This window comes from Penicillium concentricum (genome assembly GCF_028827145.1).
Source record: "Penicillium concentricum strain IBT 3081 chromosome Unknown utg000001l_segment0_segment0, whole genome shotgun sequence".
In the NCBI taxonomy this organism is placed as follows: Eukaryota; Fungi; Ascomycota; class Eurotiomycetes; order Eurotiales; family Aspergillaceae; genus Penicillium; species Penicillium concentricum.
Genome location: NW_026622754.1, coordinates 3,433,589 through 3,452,716, shown reverse-complemented (window position 1 = coordinate 3,452,716; position 19,128 = coordinate 3,433,589). Strand labels below are relative to the sequence as shown.

The 19,128-nt window shown below is 49.5% G+C and overlaps 7 protein-coding genes across 7 annotated transcripts; 2 read left to right on the top strand and 5 right to left on the bottom strand.

The window, feature by feature from the left end:
- Window positions 1-294: 294 nt before the first annotated feature.
- N7517_001294 (pyruvate dehydrogenase (acetyl-transferring) subunit E1 alpha) lies at window positions 295-1,727 on the top strand (the record flags this gene model as incomplete). The annotated part of the gene is made up of 4 exons (XM_056719024.1): window positions 295-417; window positions 505-638; window positions 698-1,152; window positions 1,222-1,727. The coding sequence occupies 4 exons, from the start codon at window positions 295-297 to the stop codon at window positions 1,725-1,727; spliced, it is 1,218 nt and encodes a 405-aa protein (XP_056583159.1).
- Window positions 1,728-2,123: 396 nt separating this feature from the next.
- Window positions 2,124-3,629, bottom strand: N7517_001293 (uncharacterized protein; the record flags this gene model as incomplete). Its single annotated transcript, XM_056719023.1, has 1 exon — window positions 2,124-3,629. One exon carries the CDS (start codon window positions 3,627-3,629, stop codon window positions 2,124-2,126), a length of 1,506 nt encoding a protein of 501 aa, XP_056583158.1.
- A 901-nt stretch (window positions 3,630-4,530) lies between these two features.
- Window positions 4,531-6,028, bottom strand: N7517_001292 (mitochondrial 37S ribosomal protein uS4m; the record flags this gene model as incomplete). The annotated part of the gene is made up of 3 exons (XM_056719022.1): window positions 5,979-6,028; window positions 5,485-5,916; window positions 4,531-5,424 (listed from the first exon to the last, which is right to left on the bottom strand). Exons 1-3 carry the CDS (start codon window positions 6,012-6,014, stop codon window positions 4,531-4,533), a joined length of 1,362 nt encoding a protein of 453 aa, XP_056583157.1. The 5' UTR covers window positions 6,015-6,028.
- Window positions 6,029-9,592: 3,564 nt separating this feature from the next.
- Window positions 9,593-11,852, bottom strand: N7517_001291 (uncharacterized protein; the record flags this gene model as incomplete). Its single annotated transcript, XM_056719021.1, has 2 exons — window positions 9,593-11,371; window positions 11,421-11,852. The coding sequence occupies 2 exons, from the start codon at window positions 11,850-11,852 to the stop codon at window positions 9,593-9,595; spliced, it is 2,211 nt and encodes a 736-aa protein (XP_056583156.1).
- A 324-nt stretch (window positions 11,853-12,176) lies between these two features.
- Window positions 12,177-13,776, top strand: cds1 (phosphatidate cytidylyltransferase; the record flags this gene model as incomplete). The annotated part of the gene is made up of 4 exons (XM_056719020.1): window positions 12,177-12,425; window positions 12,496-12,847; window positions 12,897-13,687; window positions 13,738-13,776. 4 exons carry the CDS (start codon window positions 12,177-12,179, stop codon window positions 13,774-13,776), a joined length of 1,431 nt encoding a protein of 476 aa, XP_056583155.1.
- A 1,187-nt stretch (window positions 13,777-14,963) lies between these two features.
- N7517_001289 (Glutathione S-transferase/chloride channel C-terminal) lies at window positions 14,964-17,484 on the bottom strand (the record flags this gene model as incomplete). The annotated part of the gene is made up of 7 exons (XM_056719019.1): window positions 14,964-15,346; window positions 15,430-15,757; window positions 15,810-15,938; window positions 15,990-16,071; window positions 16,124-16,358; window positions 16,727-17,359; window positions 17,466-17,484. 7 exons carry the CDS (start codon window positions 17,482-17,484, stop codon window positions 14,964-14,966), a joined length of 1,809 nt encoding a protein of 602 aa, XP_056583154.1.
- Window positions 17,485-17,781: 297 nt separating this feature from the next.
- On the bottom strand, window positions 17,782-18,884 carry N7517_001288 (putative fructosamine-3-kinase; the record flags this gene model as incomplete). The annotated part of the gene is made up of 2 exons (XM_056719018.1): window positions 17,782-17,881; window positions 17,944-18,884. 2 exons carry the CDS (start codon window positions 18,882-18,884, stop codon window positions 17,782-17,784), a joined length of 1,041 nt encoding a protein of 346 aa, XP_056583153.1.
- Window positions 18,885-19,128: the final 244 nt, after the last annotated feature.

Below are 19,128 nucleotides of genomic sequence, written 5' to 3'. Positions count from 1 at the left end.
ATCACAACGCCCAATATAGTCCCAGGTAGACATAACAGAAATTCCAATTCTTAGTTGGGATAGTTCGTTTTGATATCTTCAAGGGAATCAATTGCCAAGTATATGAATATCCTAGCAAATACAGCGGAAACAATATCCAAGAGGTTGTTTCAAGCGTATCGGAACCGGCCTGACTTTCCTCACCGGGCGGGCCCGATCTGGAAGCTGACTAAGATGGCAAAATTGAAGAGAGTTGTTGGGACGGGAAAAAGGTGCTTATCATCTTCAACGTACCATCTCCAATTCCCTCACAAAATGCTCTTCCGTGCTGCGGTCCGTCAGGCTGCGCCTTTGAGGCGTCAGGCCTTCACTCCTATTGCCCGTCGCACTGTCACCACCGACGCCGCTTCCGCCAACGTCGAGAGCCCGGTGCCGCAGGTTTGTTGAGCCCTATCCGGAAAACTGAAAAACCTCACCGGAAGGTTTCCGGGTTTCAATTGCTGATGCTTGTTTGCGCTATAACAGGAGGATGAGAAGCTCTTCACTGTCCGTCTCTCCGATGAGAGCTTCGAGACTTACGAGCTCGACCCACCCCCGTACACTCTCGAGACCTCCAAGAAGGAGCTCAAGCAGATGTACTACGACATGGTCGCGATGAGGTACGATAATCACAACATCGGATGCTCGAACTAGCCACTGACTGCTTGTTCTTTTGCAGACGTATGGAGATGGCCGCCGATCGCCTGTACAAGGAGAAGAAGATCCGGGGTTTCTGCCATCTGTCGACCGGACAGGAAGCCGTCGCCGTCGGAATTGAGCACGCCATCACCCGCATGGACAAGATTATCACCGCTTACCGTTGCCACGGTTTCGCCATGATGCGTGGTGGTACCGTCAAGTCCATCATTGGTGAGCTTCTCGGCCGTCGTGAGGGTATCGCGTACGGCAAGGGTGGTTCCATGCACATGTTCGCCGAGAACTTCTACGGTGGTAACGGTATCGTCGGTGCCCAGGTGCCCGTCGGCGCCGGTCTGGCCTTCGCCCAGCAGTACAACGAGCAGCCCAACACCTCCATCGTTCTCTACGGTGACGGTGCCTCCAACCAAGGCCAGGTCTTCGAGGCCTTCAACATGGCCAAGCTGTGGAACCTTCCCGTTCTCTTCGGTTGTGAGAGTAAGTGATTTATATTAAGTCTTTACAGTCTTGAAACCCCACAGATGTACTAACGATAGGTTCTTCTAGACAACAAGTACGGCATGGGTACCTCCGCCTCGCGCTCCTCCGCTCTGACCGAGTACTACAAGCGTGGACAGTACATCCCCGGCCTGAAGGTCAACGGCATGGACGTCTTGGCCACCAAGGCCGCCGTCCAGTACGGCAAGAACTACGCCATCTCTGGCAACGGACCCCTCGTCCTAGAGTACGTCACTTACCGTTACGGTGGTCACTCCATGTCCGACCCCGGTACCACCTACCGCAGCCGTGAGGAGATCCAGCGCATGCGCAGCACCAACGATCCCATCGCTGGGCTCAAGCAGAAGATGCTCGAGTGGGGCGTCACCTCCGAGGAGGAGCTCAAGGGTCTCGACAAGACCGCCCGTGCTAACGTCGACGCCGAGGTCGCCGAGGCTGAGAAGATGCCCGTCCCCGAGAACACTGCCCGCAATCTCTTCGAGGACATCTACGTCCGTGGCTCTGAGCCCAAGTGGATGCGTGGTCGTACCGTCGATGAGACTTTCTACTACTAGATTGTTTCGCCCTATAGGCACTTCTGTGCATCATGGAAGAGCTTTTAATCGTTGTGTGAAGGCTCGGGAAAAGATTCTTGGGTCGTTCTATCATTTATCTGTAATTTAGCCCGATGACTATTTTCTCTTATGTTTGTTTACGTGTTTTCTGTTCTAGAGTAGAGAGCAATTGCCATCGGCTGGGTCCTTGTCAAGTCAAGTGCATCAAATTTGAGGAAGTAGTCTTGTAATGTCTTCATCAAGAATATCAAAAAAGTTCAAGAATTCGCTGTCGATAATGGGTATCATATCAGAAAGAGAGAGAATAACAGTAAAAGTACAAGCAAGAATAGAAGGAAGCGAGACGGCACAAGGCCATGTCTAGAGAAGAAGTACCGGACTAAGACTTCATCTGCATCAAGCAGGCTCCTGTCTCAACATCTCAAGAATCAGGTCCTGAGTCCGCTGCACAGAATCCAGCTTTTCTTCCATCGCAATACGTTCACGCTCCAGCTCACCTCGAAACTGGGCCTGCATCTCCTGCCGGAGCTCTTCCTTCATTTGTTCAAATTGAATGAGGGTCGGACCTTGCGGTGGTTGGGGCTGTTGAATCTGTAATACGGGTTGTACTTGTGGGTGCTGTGGTTGCCGGGGAGAAGCCAAAATCTGTGATTCCGAGGCAGCCTGCACCAAAGCCGAGATCATGGGTGAAGCCGCACTCGCATCTATACCACCACCCGATGCAGCATCTAGGTGTTTGTTCAGTTTCCCCAGGGTTTCGAGGACAGCTGAGACCATACGACCATCGGATTGTGGAACTGGTGGGGTGGGTATGGAAGGAAGAAGTGCGACTTGTGATGTGAGTTGTGGGGTTGAGAACATATTCTCGAAACCAGGTGGAAGTTTCAGTGGGGTGGTCGCGGAGAGAGGGGTGGACGGTGACTCGAGGAAATGCGTGGGTGGTGCAGGGCTAGTAATTGAGGGCGAGGGCGTAGGGCTGGTAGCCGGTAGTGTAGCATCACCGACGGTGTTGGCGACAGGGTGGTGCACCATACCCATCATTGAGGCGTTAACATCAGCTGGGCTAGTGGCAAATGACCCAGGCAGGTTCTGCCATGGATCCTGGTCTCCGTTTTTGGAATTCTGGCGCCAGGGCTGCGGCTGTCTACGCTTCTTAAGCTCATCCCGCTTTGCAATGCGCCGGTTCTCGGCTTCTTCCCACCGCTGCCAGGTCGGAAGCCAGGCATCGACGGCAGCGAGCCATTGCGGGTTCATCAACTCCTCGGCTGTTGAGCCGGGTGCGTTCGAGCCCCGCTGTCGCTGATCCTCGAGGAACTTGATGCGCTGCCTCGTGACCATTTCGACTTTGCGCCGCACCGAGTGCCACGAGTATGAGCGGCCATCATGGGTGCGCTTGAACTCGTCGGCAATAGATATCCACCACTTGCACAGATTACTGCGGCTGCCGAAGGTGTCTGCGTTTCGGTTACAGATCTCGAAGAGCGCTACTTCTTCTTTGGTTGTGAGACGTCTATGCTGCCGCGAACCGTCGCCATCGAGCTCATCGTCGGCATTGTGGCTGCGCTTCGTGCCTCTGTTATTGGTTGATCTCGACATCAACCTTGACCCATCGCCTTCGCTGGTTTGAGCTACGCTCACTGGCATCGGCGCATAGTATAGATCGTTTTCTAGGATACCTCCTTCACGTGAATCACTTCTGGTTAGGTTTGTCCCCCCAGGCGTCTCTTCGCTGCTCTCTGATGTGTTATCGGCCACCGTAGGTGGATTCCTCACTACCACGGACACGGACTGGGAAGTTGGGCTGAACCCTGAGCGCAGGCCTGATGGTACTATTCCAAACGAATTTTGTGAAGGAGAGTGATACGAATGACGGTTGTATTCGTGTGGTTGAAGGCGTGTCATGGGGACAGCAGCTTGCACAGTAGCAATAGTAGTAGGCGAGCAGCCGCTGTGGGAGAACCAACAGTGCAAGTTGAGTGGTCTATCGGGTTCAGGAGATAGTCTCCTTAGTTCAAAATAGCCATTCAGCCATCAATAGGTTCACAATACTGTAGCAGACCAATGCAGAATGTCCTTGTCGATCTGTGGGGATAAAGATAAAGCTGCGATGGATTTCACCTGAGGGTTTTCTATGAGGTCCGTGCGCCAAGCATATATTCCAGCCCTGGCCATACGATCTTGTAGAGAGGAATGAGCTACAATCGAACTTGAAACAGTAAAATCTCTTCATTGTGCTTAGCTCTAGGTATTCGTTTAAATTATATACATCCTCGCTAGATTTTAGTTTTCATTGGCTACGCGTTTTTATATTTATAATGTATAAATTGGAGCTTCGACCACCTCTAGGTACTTGTCCACAAATTTTAATATGTATGTAGTTACTTCATGTGATGCCCTAATATTCTCTTCGGGAATTAGAAGTAGTACATTAGGAAAAGGCTATTCAGCATAATATCCACCCATAATAAGAGGGTAAAGCAGCCATGTCTACTCCGTACTCAAAAGGATCATACAAATGACGGGCCGATCTACAGCGCGAAACAATAGCATCAATAATATATCCATTTACAACACATCATGGCTATGGTGGTACAGGGGGTGGAGCTGACACAAAAAGCTCCAAAGACAAGCAAAACAGGAACCAACACCATGGTCAACATGATCCAGAAATATGCAGAAAGGGATGAGGGAGATCTAAGCGCCCACTAATACACAGAAGTTTAGGGGAGGGAAAATAGTAAAGTAGTAGAGACAAACGAGAAAGGGACAGGCTAGGCAGAGAAAGACAGGCCAATCGAATCCTCTACCACCGTCTCCTCAGGTACCAGCCATAAGCCGGAGTGGCAATGGACTCGCCAAAGGGAGTGGGCACTTCGGCGGAACCGGGGCGGGCCACGGGGTGGCGCAGGTACACGGCTGCACAAATGTTCTGGTTGACCTCGAGGTAGCGCGGGATGAAGGCAAATGCAGACATGTATTGGCGTGGCTGCCAGGGGGTGGAGTAGGTCTTGGAGTTGTCGAGAGGGTTGTCGCGCATTTGAGTAAGAGCGCGCTGGAGCGTGTCAAACTCTTCGTCGCTGAGCTCCGAGGCATCGACATCATTACCCAGTGTTGCCTGTGCGAAGGCCTCCGAAAGCTTGTCGCTGACTGCGGCTTCTGTATCTCGCTTGGCGGAAGCCACTTCTGTATCTCCGTTTTCGGATGCGAAGGCGTCTTCTGGACGGGGTTTCACATCCTTTTTAACTGGCTTCTCGCTCCGCTTGGCCTTGAGAAGCAGGGTTAGCTGGGAGAATTGAGCCTCCAGGCTGTCTGCGAGGATGGTACTGGACTCCGAGCGGGACAATACGCGGCGGACAGCTTGTTGGAAGCCGCGGAGCTCCTGCTTGCGCTGGGGTGCGAGTGTATCCTTGCCGGCAGACATGACGGACTTGGCCTGTGCCAGTAGCGCCTTAAGAGTCTCTTTAGTATCTTCCTTTGGAGTCTCCTTGACATTTTCCTTTGCCGTCTCCTTTGACTCCGCCTCTGTGGCCTCGGCTTCCTCGGCTTCCTGTGACTTCTGTGATTTAGCCTTTCTCCGAGCCAATCGGCCCTCACGTCGCTCAAACGAAGTCTTCGTGTGACCAGTAGCGTACAAGACGCGGTCTGGATCGACCTGGAAGAGGTCACCAGGGTTAAGGAGGTAGCTGGGGTGTTTCATCTAGCAACACAAAAGCGAGTTAGTAACCAAGAAATTGGTAGCTTGCACGTCGTGTCATACCTTTTGACCGTTAACAGTAACCGCTCCATGGATGACAAACTGTCTCGCCTGTCTGGCGCTGCTAGCAAACAGAGCCCGGAAGATGGCCACATCCAACCGGCGCTCTAGGGGCGCAAAGGTCATGTGGCTGTAAGGTGTAGGACGTGTCTGGTAAGCGGACTTCCCATCCTTATCGAGACCTGAGCCCCGACCGGACGAGACTAGGGAACCGTCATCAGCGGCCAAGTCGGCGGCGTTCATGGGGATAACACTGCGGATGCGATGGTTGAACATGCGTTTCCATTGTCCCTCGCGGACTTGCTCGCCGTGATAGGCACGGGATGCAGCCTTAGCGGACCATTTTTGCTGGAAGAATGTGCGATTGGCGGTGGGCGGGCTGCGGAATCGTTGCAGGTTATACAGGTTGTATTTGCTCCATGATTGACGGATTTTCTGAACAGTATTTTGTTAGTCTTTTGGAACTGGCGAAATCAAGTACAGTAGTAGAGACATACGCCTTTCGACAGCGTGTTGCTAGCTCTGTTTCTCATTGTGGCGATGCTGTAGAAACAATGCTGTATAGCAAAATGATCTGTTATCCCGTCCGAATTGGCCGAGTCTCAAAACTTCAGGGCACGTGACCATTAAAATGTTGCCTTAATTATAAGGAATATGTCACGCTGGTAACGTAATCGGTAAGCGAGTCGGCCATGTAAGCCAGCCGGCCACCCAGTCTAACATACTAAGTTTAAATGGATATATCATAGCCACAACGCCATTAAATTAATGTAACTAAATTCATTTATCTATTTGGACATGTTTCTCTCCTATGCCCCGGCTGCCTACATATTCCACAGGCTCGCCCGGCCCGTATAGGTGGCTGTAAACCCTCCGATACCTGCTCACGATAGGTATTGATACGTGCAACTTGGGCCTCGAATGGTTCCCCACGTAGCTCACGAACCTCCTGGACTGAAAGATCTCCTTCGTGGACTATCGTCCTCGTAGACCGAGTCCGCTTTTGCTTCTGCTTCTCGTTGGCGGCGCGTAAATCGCTCACTTCTTTCTCAAGTAAAGCGGCGGACTGCATTGTGATTTGACAGGCTTTTAAAACCTTGTTTATCGCGCAATTTAGCGGGCTCGGAGGGCTCTTTGATCTAGCACGAAGTAAAGCTTTAATTGACGAAGCTTGCTTTTGTAATTGCACGTAGTTCGAGGGCGTTTTTGGGTCCCAATCGCTCCCCCTACTCGGAGGGGGGGTCGGGGTTCGAAGACGGATATTTAGCTTCGAGATCACTCGATTAGGTGCAAAAGGTATTAAGCCAGCTGCTCCGAAGCTATTCTTAATAGTCTCCGATTTAAAAGCTTCGATTCGTGCGAGGGGGTATGCTTCAAGGAAGTCAAGTTTATCGATATGGTTGATCCCGTTCCGCATTTTCATTTCAACTAGCCGACCATATGATCGCTTTAACACAGCAAAACAACCGATATCCAGGGGTTGTAAAAGATGAGAGGAGTGCGGAGGCATACAAATTGGTATAACCTTATTTTGCTCGCAAATTTCATCGAATTTAGGGGTCAAATGGCTTCCATGTCCGTCGAGTATTAGGAGACGATACCCCCCTTCGTACGCGAAGAAGTGCTAGGAATAAAGAGCTTTTCAAGCCAACGAAGTCCAATTTCATCAGAGGTCCAACCGTTCGGACTAACTTCAAATCGCCAGTCATCCGGAAGGCCATCAAACCATGATTCAATAAAGACTTTGCCTTTAAAAATGATACACGGAGGGAGGGCCCAACCCGACGAATTTGTACACTCAATAGCAGTCACCCATTCGCGATTTCCAGGTTGTAAAAGCGAGCGCCGGCCGTAGAATTCGCTCCTTGTAATCACCTTCGCTGTAGCGATTAGCCCCATCGCGAAGCCGGTCTCATCGAAGTTATAAACGTCATCGGGGTGGATTCCAAATTGGAGGATTGTTTTTTGAACAAGATCGAACCACCCTTGGATGATTTTCGGGTCTTCGCACTTCGCACGTTCGTAATTATAGCGTCTCGAGAATCGGGATGAGAGGAGAGGGTGTCGTTTCACAAAGTTATAAACCCATTTTTCGCCGACCGAAATAACCGGGGTGGTTCCACGTTGTTGAAGTAAAAGGTTCGCCATTTCTCGTACAGTAGAAGGCCGGGGGGCAGATCCACGAGAGTCCATAGAGAGAACCCATCTTTGAAGAGATTCCTCTTCATATTCGGTCAATTTATGCGAATTTGCGCGACAAATCGCGCGATTTTGGTGGCCACGTAGTCGGTCTTGAAGTGTTGAACGTGGTATGTTAAAAACGCGTGCCACTTCGCGAATTGAAGAGATTTCTTTCTTTTTAAAAGCTTCAATAGCTAATAAAACCCTACCCTCTTGCTCTGCTGAATTGCTAGAGGATTGGGAGCGAATTGGTGGCATGGTGCGCGGTTGAATTGACTAAGTGCTAATCTATGGACGCGTTTTGGGCTGGGTGGCCGGCTGGCTTACATGGCCGACTCGCTTACCGATTACGTTAACTAACTAACTAACTATGCGGGATGCATTATTTGCCTGGTTTGCAATGGTTGCCTGGTTTGCATAGTATGTAAGGGTGATGGTAGCTGATTGGCCAATCAATTCTCGCTTAATGCCACCGCCCAGTTAAATTCTGCCACCGCCCTATTGGAGGTGTATATATAGCAGCCTCTCCCCCGGCTCTTCCTCTTCTTTTTCTTTCTTCTTCATACTTACCTTGTTTGGGTGACTGCGATCAACAAGGCGGTTCACCACAGGCTGGTCCCTGCATTGCACAGCGCGGAGGAACAGTCTGTTCAATGGCTTTCGGGTCATTGACAGGCGTATTCTTTGGCACCTCCATTCGTGGAACACTTTCTTTTCATCAATTCTTGAGCCAGTGGCACGAGATTGGAGAAGAGCACCGTAGTTGTCACATTATGTAGCACCGCTAGACTTCTCGAAACGAAGTCATGCAAAGTAGGCACTACATAATTAAACATGCATGATGTCACCCATCTTCTCTCCCGGTCTTGGAGAAGGGACACAGCATTCAGAGTGCCTTGATTAAACCTGGAATGTGCACAACCCGTGTGTGTGGTGCCCAGAATGTCTCCCCCTGTCCTAGACATAACTGCTATATTACTTTACTGCCTTCTCTGCTCCCTTGCAGCCCTCTCTTCACCACTGAGAGCTCAAGGCCTGGCACTAGGAGATGGACTCACCCTTGTTGTTGCTCCCGTTTGTTGGTCTCGAATAGACCTCCGCAAAGCCCACAAAGCCCAAGGCCCAATCCAACCCCACGAACTTTTTTTTTTTTTTTTTAAAAAAAAAAAAATAGGGCTTTGGGCCTATCTTCGGGCCCATAATGGGGGCCCAAAGCCCATAATATTCTGAAAAACGTGACTTGTTTAATTGGTACCTTATGTTTAGATCCCGTTTTTAGCGCTTAGATCAGGGTAATATTTTATTGGTTTAGTTAATTAATATAGTATTAATAATTAGCTAAATTTATATATTACGTTTAAATACGCAAAAAAAAACGCGTTCTTTAGATAAGTCTTGAATTATAGAGGTTCATTTAGAAAGTGGTGGTACTCCCGTATAAATCTCAAATATATATAGTAGTTATATATTTATCATAACTTTAGTGTTAACCTTTTTTTCAACATCCACTGGTCGGATTTTGTTTAAAATTATACAGCTATTATAATTATAACTTCTAAGTTGAAACCCTGTATAACTAGTAGAAGGGTCAGAATACAGCGATTACAAGATGCTAGTTGAACCCCCTAAATAGGCTTTGATGGGGGCCCAATAAAAAAAGCCTAACAAAGCCCATTAGGTTGGGTTGGGCTTCGAAGGTTAGGCCCATTTATGGGCTTTACGGAGGTCTAGTCTCGAACCACTCTTACTGGAATTATGTGTACCCTGCAAATTTCCCCTCATCTTTCGGATGCGTTAAAGATACGAAGATTAAATTGATTTGGTTTACGGTAGACAAACATGCTAGTAACTCCAGAGAACACATCGCGCCATGTTAAATGCATACAAAAATCCCAGTCGTACAACGTTGAACGCCTCTATCTCCAATCTGTCACTCTCTCCTAGAACTTGGGAACGCCTCTGCCAATGACTCTGCTTCTTGAGGATTAGTCCATTCCTCAAGTAGCTCGTGCGCCATATCAACGGTTTCATCATCAATGCCCGCCTCTAACACGGTCCCATCACAGAAAGCCAGGCGAGTTAATACAACGAGATGCTTCTGCTTGCTGCCAGGAACACAAGCCAGTTTTTCTTGCATATTGATCAAGGGGCCATGTTGCCGCATGACCCCAAAAATCAGCCGCATAAGGCCATTCACCAACGCAACACGCAGGTCCGACTCTGGCGGGGAGGAGTAAAGTGCATCCAGCTCATCGTGCATCGACCGGAATAAACGGGCGAGTGCATTCGGGTGCAATGCGAGTATGGTACTGGCATGCTTTTGGGATGAGGCCGTAGGGTTGAATGCAAGCGACTCCAGCAGCATCAGGACCTCGAGGCGCATTGCGCAAATGTCGTATGCGGTGTATGGCTCCACGCCTTCATCCGGTATTGCGGGCTCGCTCAGCATGTGCGTGAGGCGGTCCACAATCCATTTTTGCACGTCCAATTGGTCCTGGTCAGAAGTTCTGATCGGACCAAATGAGTCTGCACGAATACTTGTTGATAGGAGGTTCATCAAAAGCACAATGTCACCCAGTGGGTGTGAGGGGTGCAACATCACGAGAATGAACGAGATCCGAATGTTTTGCCAGAATGTCTCCATAGCACTTTTGATGTGCAATACTCCACAGGCAATTTGGTAAAGTAGACGCATGGCCCCAGTCGAGTCGACTAGGGGCTGCAGATCTGACTGTGGTGTCTGTCGAGTAATTCGTTTATCTCGTGATGCCGGGGCATACTTGAAGCGAGGAACTGCATTCACTTCCACTGTGTCCTGCAAGACTCCAACTAGAGGCGTGATAAGTTCGGAGAGAGGGACGTCATCTGACATCAAACTATATTTTGTGATAGCTTCAAACCGAAGGATCGGCTCGTAGAATTTCTCGTTGATGGCGCGCTGCCACAGCGAAGCGATCGTTTGCGTATATTCTAATACGTAGCTGCTCGGGTCGACACGAGCCATGACCTCCATAACGATGCTGGATATGGGTCGATGTGGCTCCGAGGGAAACGCAAGATTGGCCATGGCTTCAAAATCTGTTTCTTGGTTGGGATGTGTACGGTGGCTCAAAAGTCGCATCATTAATCGCTGATTGCGACACCCCACTGCAGACTTGCGCTTCATCTCGTTGACTTCAGCCGGAGTATCATTCGCATCAGTCATAATAAGCTCCACATCAGCGGGGTTCAGCTGCAGTGGCGCAGCGCCATCTTGGCTTGATTGCCGTTTGCGCTTTCCTGGAACAGTCGGCGTCGCTCGCTTAGAACGCGCTGCAGACTTGCTGGGCGATACCATGGCTATTTCGTCATCTTCAAATCCATCGCGGAAGGGAAGCACCCGGGACTTTCGAGGAGTCACTGGGGCTTCCATCTCGCGAGGTTTGGATTTGTAGCTCCGAACCTGGTAGGCTTCATCTACGAGGTCTTGTTGAAGAAACACATTCTCTGTCGCCAGTACCTTGCCTTCGGACACAGCTGCCTCGATCTCTTGCTTGTGTTTCGCCATTTCGTCGGCCATAGATTTCCTAAGAGTCGCTATTTGCCGGTCATAATCTTGTGTCATCGATGTCTGCTTCCTTCGAATGATCGAGATTTCCCCGGCTTTCGTTTCCACTTGCGTCCTCGCTTCGGCTAGCTCCTGTAAGATGTGTTCTCTTTCTTGTTCCACCTATACAAAATTGTTAGAGTTTATGCAAAGAAGCTTTCAACTAACTCACCTGCACCAGGCGTGCATTGATCTCCGGGGCGGCGTTCCCTTGTCCATAGTACTCGTCCACATCCATGGCATCGCCCAGCTGCTCATTAGCTGCAACGCCAGAATCCGCGGCGAGTACATGTTGACCATGCGGAATGGCATGCGGTTCATCAAAATTATCGTACACCTCGGCCTCCAGTTCCCCCACCTCCAGTGTGTTGTAGTCGCTCGTCAATCCGGTGTGTAGCCGGGGCGGCGGTCTCAGCGATCCAGCATTGTTGTTTAATGGCACTGCTTGAGCGTAAAGCACAGAGTTGCTGTTTATGGGATTTCCGTGGTACTGTGAGGCTGACGCCTGGGTTGCTTGAAACGCATTCTGTTCCAGCTCATACAACGTTCCCGGTGGCAGAGAGTCAAACTCGTCGGAGCCGTAGTCGTCGTCGTCGTCTTCCATGCCCCCGCCATGAATGGAATACCAGAGGGAGTTGACGGGTTCTAAGTTCACAGATGGCTTTTGATCATTCTCGAGTTCGAGTGTTTCCGAGGTTGAAGACGGGAGAGAGAGAGCACGGCAGTTCAAGGCACCTGGACAAAAACCCTGCACATCCAATTTCAATTTCTAGTAACGAACATAATAATAGTATTTGAAGTTCAAAGAGTTGATTGATTCAATAAAATCGAACAATACACCCGGCATAAAAGAACTAAGCAAACCAAAAAAAAAAAAGTAAACACGGGGCTGAAGCTGAAGCTGACCGCTTTTGGCACGGCACTTCACATGAGCTCATCAACCTCTAATCCCGATGACCCTCTCTCTCCCTCTGCACTCTCCACTCTTGCTGCCCAGATTCTCTTTCTGGCCCCCTTTCCCACCATGTCGAAATCTCGCCGCAATGTTAGGTTTCAACACCGGTCAAATGATGAGCGACGCCTCAGCGTGTCCTCCGACGTCAGCGATGCACCTGCAGAGCCCGCTAGCCCCGGCAAAAATGGCAATGGGTCCAAACCATCTACAATAACTGAAGAGGTTAGTTTTTAGTGGAGTACGGCATCGGAATTTAGCTCTGACATGATCTTCATATCTAGAATCCCCCCAGTCCGAATATGAGAAGAAGAAGCAGACCTTCATTACCCGGACGATATGGACTTTTGTGATGATTGCCGGTTTCTTCGTTGCCTTGTTCTCCGGTCACATTTATATTATTGTCCTAATTACTGGCATCCAAATCATCTCGTTCAAGGAAGTCATCGCCATCGCCAGTATCCCCAATAAGGAGAAGAACTTGCGGTTCACCAAATCGTTGAATTGGTACTTCCTGGCGACCACTATGTATTTCCTGTACGGGGAGAGCGTGATCTACTACTTTAAGCACATCCTGCTTGTTGACAAGGTTCTGCTTCCGTTGGCGAACCACCACCGCTTCCTCAGCTTCACACTTTACGTAATGGGTAAGTGTCTCGGCTGCTCCCCTTTTACTCTGCTAATCCCGGTTGATAGGATTCGTGTTCTTCGTTGGATCTCTGCAGAAGGGCCACTACCGATTCCAGTTCACTCAGTTTGCTTGGACACATATGGCCTTGTATTTGATTGTTGTCCAAGCTCACTTTGTCATGAACAACATTTTCGAGGGCATGATCTGGTTCTTCCTCCCCGCCGCGTTGGTCATCACCAATGATATCTTCGCCTATGTCTGCGGTATCAGCTTTGGAAAGACACAACTTATTCAGCTCTCTCCGAAGAAGACTGTCGAGGGATTCCTTGGCGCATGGATCTGCACCGTTGGCTTTGGTTATTTCATGACCAACTTGCTGATCCGCTACAAGTACTTCATCTGTCCTGTCAATGATCTGGGCTCGAATGCTTTGACCGGTCTGGAATGTGATCCAAACCCGGTCTTCACGTCGCAACCCTACTCGCTTGAAATCTTTGGCGTGGACAAGACCTTCTGGGTGGAACCTATTCAGTTCCACATCTTGGCTTTCGCCACTTTCGCTTCGCTGATCGCTCCGTTCGGTGGATTCTTTGCTTCTGGTCTGAAGCGCACCTTCAAGATCAAGGACTTTGGCGAGTCCATTCCTGGCCATGGTGGCATCACTGACCGCATGGACTGCCAGTTCATCATGGGCTTCTTCTCTTTCATGTACTACCACAGCTTCATTGCTGTCTACAAGGCCAGCGTAGGCGATATCATCGAGACTGCCATCAATGGCCTTACAGTTGACGAGCAGCTCGAGGTCGTCCGTGGTCTCGGAAAGTACTTGTACAACCAGGGCGCCGTCTCAGAATCCGTATGTTTCCTTGAACCAATTACCATGATCATATCACTAACCTCTCCCAGATTCTGGATTGCCTTCTCACCGAACTCAAGCGTCGATGAATTTAAAAGATTATCCGGCATTCAGACTGAAAAACACCACCCAAACTCATGACACTCATCTTTCACTTTCATTTCTACCCCTCGAGGACGACCTTTCAACCCCGCGCTTCCCCCTTGCAACTCTCCTCCGATTGCTTCTTGCTTCATTCGGGACTTGGTTTGGGTCCATCGAATATGCATGCAAGCCTTAATGTGTGCATGCATGTTATGTACATACATGCGCCCCGCTCGCCTTACCCGCCTTTCAACACGGCATAAATATCCAACAAAATGACCCGTGGCAAGGGCTCTAATGAACCGCTGTGAAGACCGAAAATCTCCACGCCGGAGGCACAGGGACGACTTTTCTCTCTTCATTTACGGCTATTTCCCTGTACCTTTGTTCACTACTATTTTTTTTCTCTTCTCTTCTCTTCCCTTTCTGATCGCCTAAACTTGATGACTTGTTGCTCGGTCGATCCTGACATGGAGCTCTGCTATACTCCCGATGCGTGGAACGAACACATCCCTCCACAGAAGTGGTAGAAGAAGGGGGATGGTGGGGGACATGTCTGTGTTTTTTGCTCTTTCGGTCTTGTCTCTAGCTTCGCTGTTTTTGGACGCGCGAAGGGAACAGACTGTAGATCTGTACATAGCTTTCAATTCAAATTTTGAAGCTGATTTCTGACTTTGTTTTACTTCATATATTGTTCCGTAAGAATGAGAAACCGTTTATCGATAGTTAATAATTCTTTTCATTTTGTCTATCGATATCTCGTCACTAGTCATAGATGTCTGGGGTATCGAAAAATCAAGGGAAATATAGAACAAGACGGGAAAATTCCAGAATGTGAGTCTCTCGTATCCGAGACAACTCATCTCCGAAACTGTGGAGCAAGAAACAGTGTTTCGCTCCAGAAAAGTGCGCGCAAGGGCCTCTTATTGGAGCTTAGCAAGGATGGCGGCGTATCCCAACAAGAATGAGGACAAACTGCCAATAGCGAGTCACTGTGATCGGAGTATTGTTTGGTTGAGACCAAGATGGGACCTAGTATATAGGAGCCCATCCCAGCTCAATACCAAACTCGCTATCATATTATCGGTTCACGGAAACAAGCAAAGCCTTCTCTCGGCTGCGCTTCGCCGCACGAGGCACACCAGGTGCCAGGAACGTAGGTTCTAGGAACGCAAATAGCAAGAACTACCTCTTACCCGTCGACCTCATATTCTTCCATTTCGACTTTGAAGTACGCCGCGACCTGTCGCCTCTCCTCATCCGCACATGCGGGATCGAGCATGAATCGCACGGCGGCGTCGCGACCTCGCTCGCCTGTCCTCTGGCGGTCCCCATTCGCTGCAATTGGTGTCAAGGGATGAGCAGGTCGTGGAGCATCTTGGTCGTTCGCGCCACTGCCATTGGATTGTTTACGTGGCTGGCCGATCCACGGGTGGTAGCGCGGGATGTTTTGCTCGCTGGCTTCTTGGTTGAGCGGGATGCGGACTGTTAGGAACCGGTCTGCTGGAAATTCCGGGCCGACAGCGGTTTGTGATCGGTGGTGGGTATAGAGTTCTAAGAGGTCGAAGAGGGTTTCTAGATGGGTGTTAATATGGGGCGCTCGCTAGGTAAATTCGAAATTCGAATACAACAACAACAACAACAACAACAACACTTACCCATGATTTCTGCTCGGCTGGTGCTCCACTGCGCATAGTCTACCCCGGACTCCACTTGTTTGACGCGCTGGTCTAAGAGTCGTCCTGCAAGCTCAAGGCAACTAAAGGCCATCGTCGATGAGTTTTGTTTGATAGGTGCAAATGTCCGGTAAAGATCGGACGAAATGCGGTAGGCAATATTGGAGACTTCGGAGTTTTTTAGTAGTCCATAATGCCGACCCAGCTTCATGAGGGTCTTTTGGGGGTGCCGGGTTCGAAAGTCAAAGCCTGAGGCCTCTAACATGAGTCGTTCGAGACCGATGATGCCACGCGCATTGGATTCAAACATCTGTCGACAACCGTTAATCTTCTGTCCTGTCTCATCTGGCATCTTAACTTACGGGATCATCAGCCGATAAGTGCTCTGATGGCGCTACTTTCAAGTTGTACGCTGCGCAGACGATGTCTCGCGACTTCTTCAGCGTATCTTCGATCTTGCATGCTGTGAATAAAGCCGCAGCCGCAGCATCCTGTATCCCAGGTTAGGCTAGTCTCCTTGAGGGATTTCCGAGAGAACTCACTGTGAAAATATACTCATTGTCTGGGTGCACCAATCTAAATCGGTGATAATATCCTACTGCTGTGTCAAAAGTGCGAATAGGACTGGATTTCCAGTTAGTTTTGATACATTTTGCCTGGCCTGAAGTCAACTTACAGGTTAAGGGCCCTCCGCACGCTGTCAATCCATGCTACGCCCTGAAGACGCAATGAAGTTTCACGAAGGGGATTAACGCTCATCGCCTCGATGCAGTTTTCGACTGTCTGTTCGAATATGTATGGGTTGGCCACCTGTATAAAAGACGGGTGGATGGCCGGTGCTGACGGGCCGGTTTCCAGCGCTGAGCTCCCGCGGGGAGATTCGCCCCTCATATTGCGTGCCATGACAGTTTCTTGGATTTCTTAGAAATATGGCAATACTAAGTAATGTCTTTGAGAGTTGCAAGATGAGGACGCGCAGTGACTGGATCGATATAGCGATCACGTGTCAGGCCAAAAGCTCTCAATCACGTGTAGGCTTGTCGGAAATATACTCTTCCGTATCCCGAAGTGTATAATATCGGTGTCTACCATATTGTTTCATTTCCTGAAAACAGATGTGCAATTACAAAAATGTTGATCACACTAGAGCTACATTAATAGCATAATATTGCCTCACAAACCTCTCAAGGAACCCCACGACCAGCTCGGGTCGCCTTAGCCAACTCGCTTTGAGCTGAATTATCCGCATATCTCTTGTAGATGGGAAGATAATGCGCACGATCACTGGTAGTCTCCTTGATACTACGTCTGCTCTCAACAGCAGCAAGCCAAGTCCTCCACCGGCTCCAGATACCCTCATCTGTACCCCCTTCCCCCTCCTTCGGAATCCCCAATCCACCACTTTTAAACTCATCAAACACCCACAGTCGTACAGCCCACGGAGCCAGCACCAGATCCGGCAAGCTTATATCCTTACCAAGGAAGAAAGGTCCATCGGTGTGCGTCTCCTCCACCCATGCTTTCAGGTGACTCAAAAACTCTTGCCGAGCCTGATCCAACTCGGCATCTGTGTTCTGCGCATTGCCATCTGCAGACTGGCACTGCAAGAAACGGTGAAAATATGGGATTATGCGAGATGTCACATAGTCAATCCAAATGCGTGCGCGGGCACGCTCGTAGGCATCTTCTGGTAGGAAGCGGGGTTGGTGATCTGGGTATGCTTCTTCCAGATACTCCAGGATCACAGTGGAATCGTACAGTGGCCGTGGGTGTGGATCTGCTGGCGTCGAGAGTGTAGGTACTAGGCCTCGAGGGTTCAGTGTGAGTAGTGAGTCTGGCTTGTTGTATGGGTTGACCTCGATATATTCGTACGGGATCCTTTTCTCTTCGAGGGCGAGCCAGACTCGTTGCACTTTGTTTTGTTAATATTTGTAATTATGAATAAGCTGGGGACAAAGCAAAGCTGGATAAATGGTTAGCAGTCGTTTGCTTCAAGGATAGAGGGGCCATGCACATACGGACAGAATCACCCCGCATACAACTTCAATGGCTGTTCAGCGCGATGCTGATCGACCAGCACCTTGGCCGGGCCACTAGCCTGGGGATAGAGATTGGAATCAGGATGAGCTGGCATTGTATAGTACAATTTGTTGTTTCCAAGGGAGAAGTGAAAGGTGAAACGAGGAAGAGATTAGAGTCGGACAAGTCATGGATATTAGTGTGACATCATTTTTTTAAGTATCTTTGTGATTGAACAATGTCTCTAGCTGAATGTTGCTTAAATATTGAAAGGATACAAAATAAAATAGAAAATCTTGCAAAACTTATAGGACTCTAGTCCTTATCATACTTCCTGATCAACTTCTGCATAATCGACATAGCACCAGATCGATATCCTCCACCAAAAATAGCATGATGATTCAGGTGATGATATCTTTTTTGAGATATAATTAGTAAACTTATTCAACACTAAGAGAAGGAAAGAAAAGAACTCACAATTCATACAATTCCAGCCGATCAGCATACTCCGCCACAGGCTCAGTCTTCGGCACAATACGATGATATTGATCAAAAAACCGAGCCCCGAACCCACCGAACATATGCATAATCCCAAGCTCAAACTCGCTATGTCCATAGCAAGCCGCCGGGTCATACACTACATCCCCAGGCGTTTCATCACGACCCGAGCTAACAATCCGACCCCAATCAGCATTTCCACTCCACAAATCCCCATGAATAACAACAGGTACAATCCCCTCTCCCTCGCCACTAAAATTATACCCTAAATGACCATCCCCAAGCAACCGAGGCACAACCTTATGTACCGTCATCTCGACCGCCTCGTGCAGCCCAGCATCGGGTCCATTGCGCTCTTCAGATATTGCCAGGATCGTAAGCAGCCGTTCATTCGCATAGAACTCAGCCCAGCTATCACAGAACCGGTTTGGCTGCTTGGTATCACCGCAGAAGGTCGGCACGGGGAATCCGAATCTACGCCGGCCGGTGTCCGGGTCTGGGGGTGCGGGTGTGGTATGCAGTTTTCCGAGGCGGTGCGCAAGTGTGGTCTCGTCACCCGTACTGCGGCTCATCTTGCCACCGAGATCAAGGAACTCTGTTGCGAGGAAGTGCGTTTTGGCCTTTGTCCCGGGCTCGTCGAGTGGTCCCCTAGCTAGGGCTTGCGGACAGAACCCTGGCACCGAGGCTGCGATTGCGTTGAGGGACTCGGATTCGCCTTGAAACATCTCTTCTGCGGATTTTCCATTTGCAGAAGTTTTTACAAAGTAGCGTCGCTCTTCTGTGCCATTTTTGCCGGGGATCTGGGCGTGGATGGTACCTGTGCTTGTGAAGCCTGAGCTTAGACCGGATGTGGAGAGGTCGACTTTTGATTCAGATGGGAGTGAGAGGGCTCGGAGGATGGGTTCTGGTACTGGAGACATTATTAGATTTCTTTAGGAAGACTAGACCTGTCTTAAAATAGATATTTAGGTAGATTGCAGATGTGAACAGACTGGATTGCAAGGGCCATGACGTTTTTCTCCACTTCGATAAGGGAGCTCTTATCATCAAATCCATACCTACATACATACCCAGGCTCTGACTATTTGGCCTGAGAGTGCTGGGTAATGTTACTAGCCCTGCTTAAAGAGAAGTGACAAGGCACTACGGGAAAAGCTAACATCC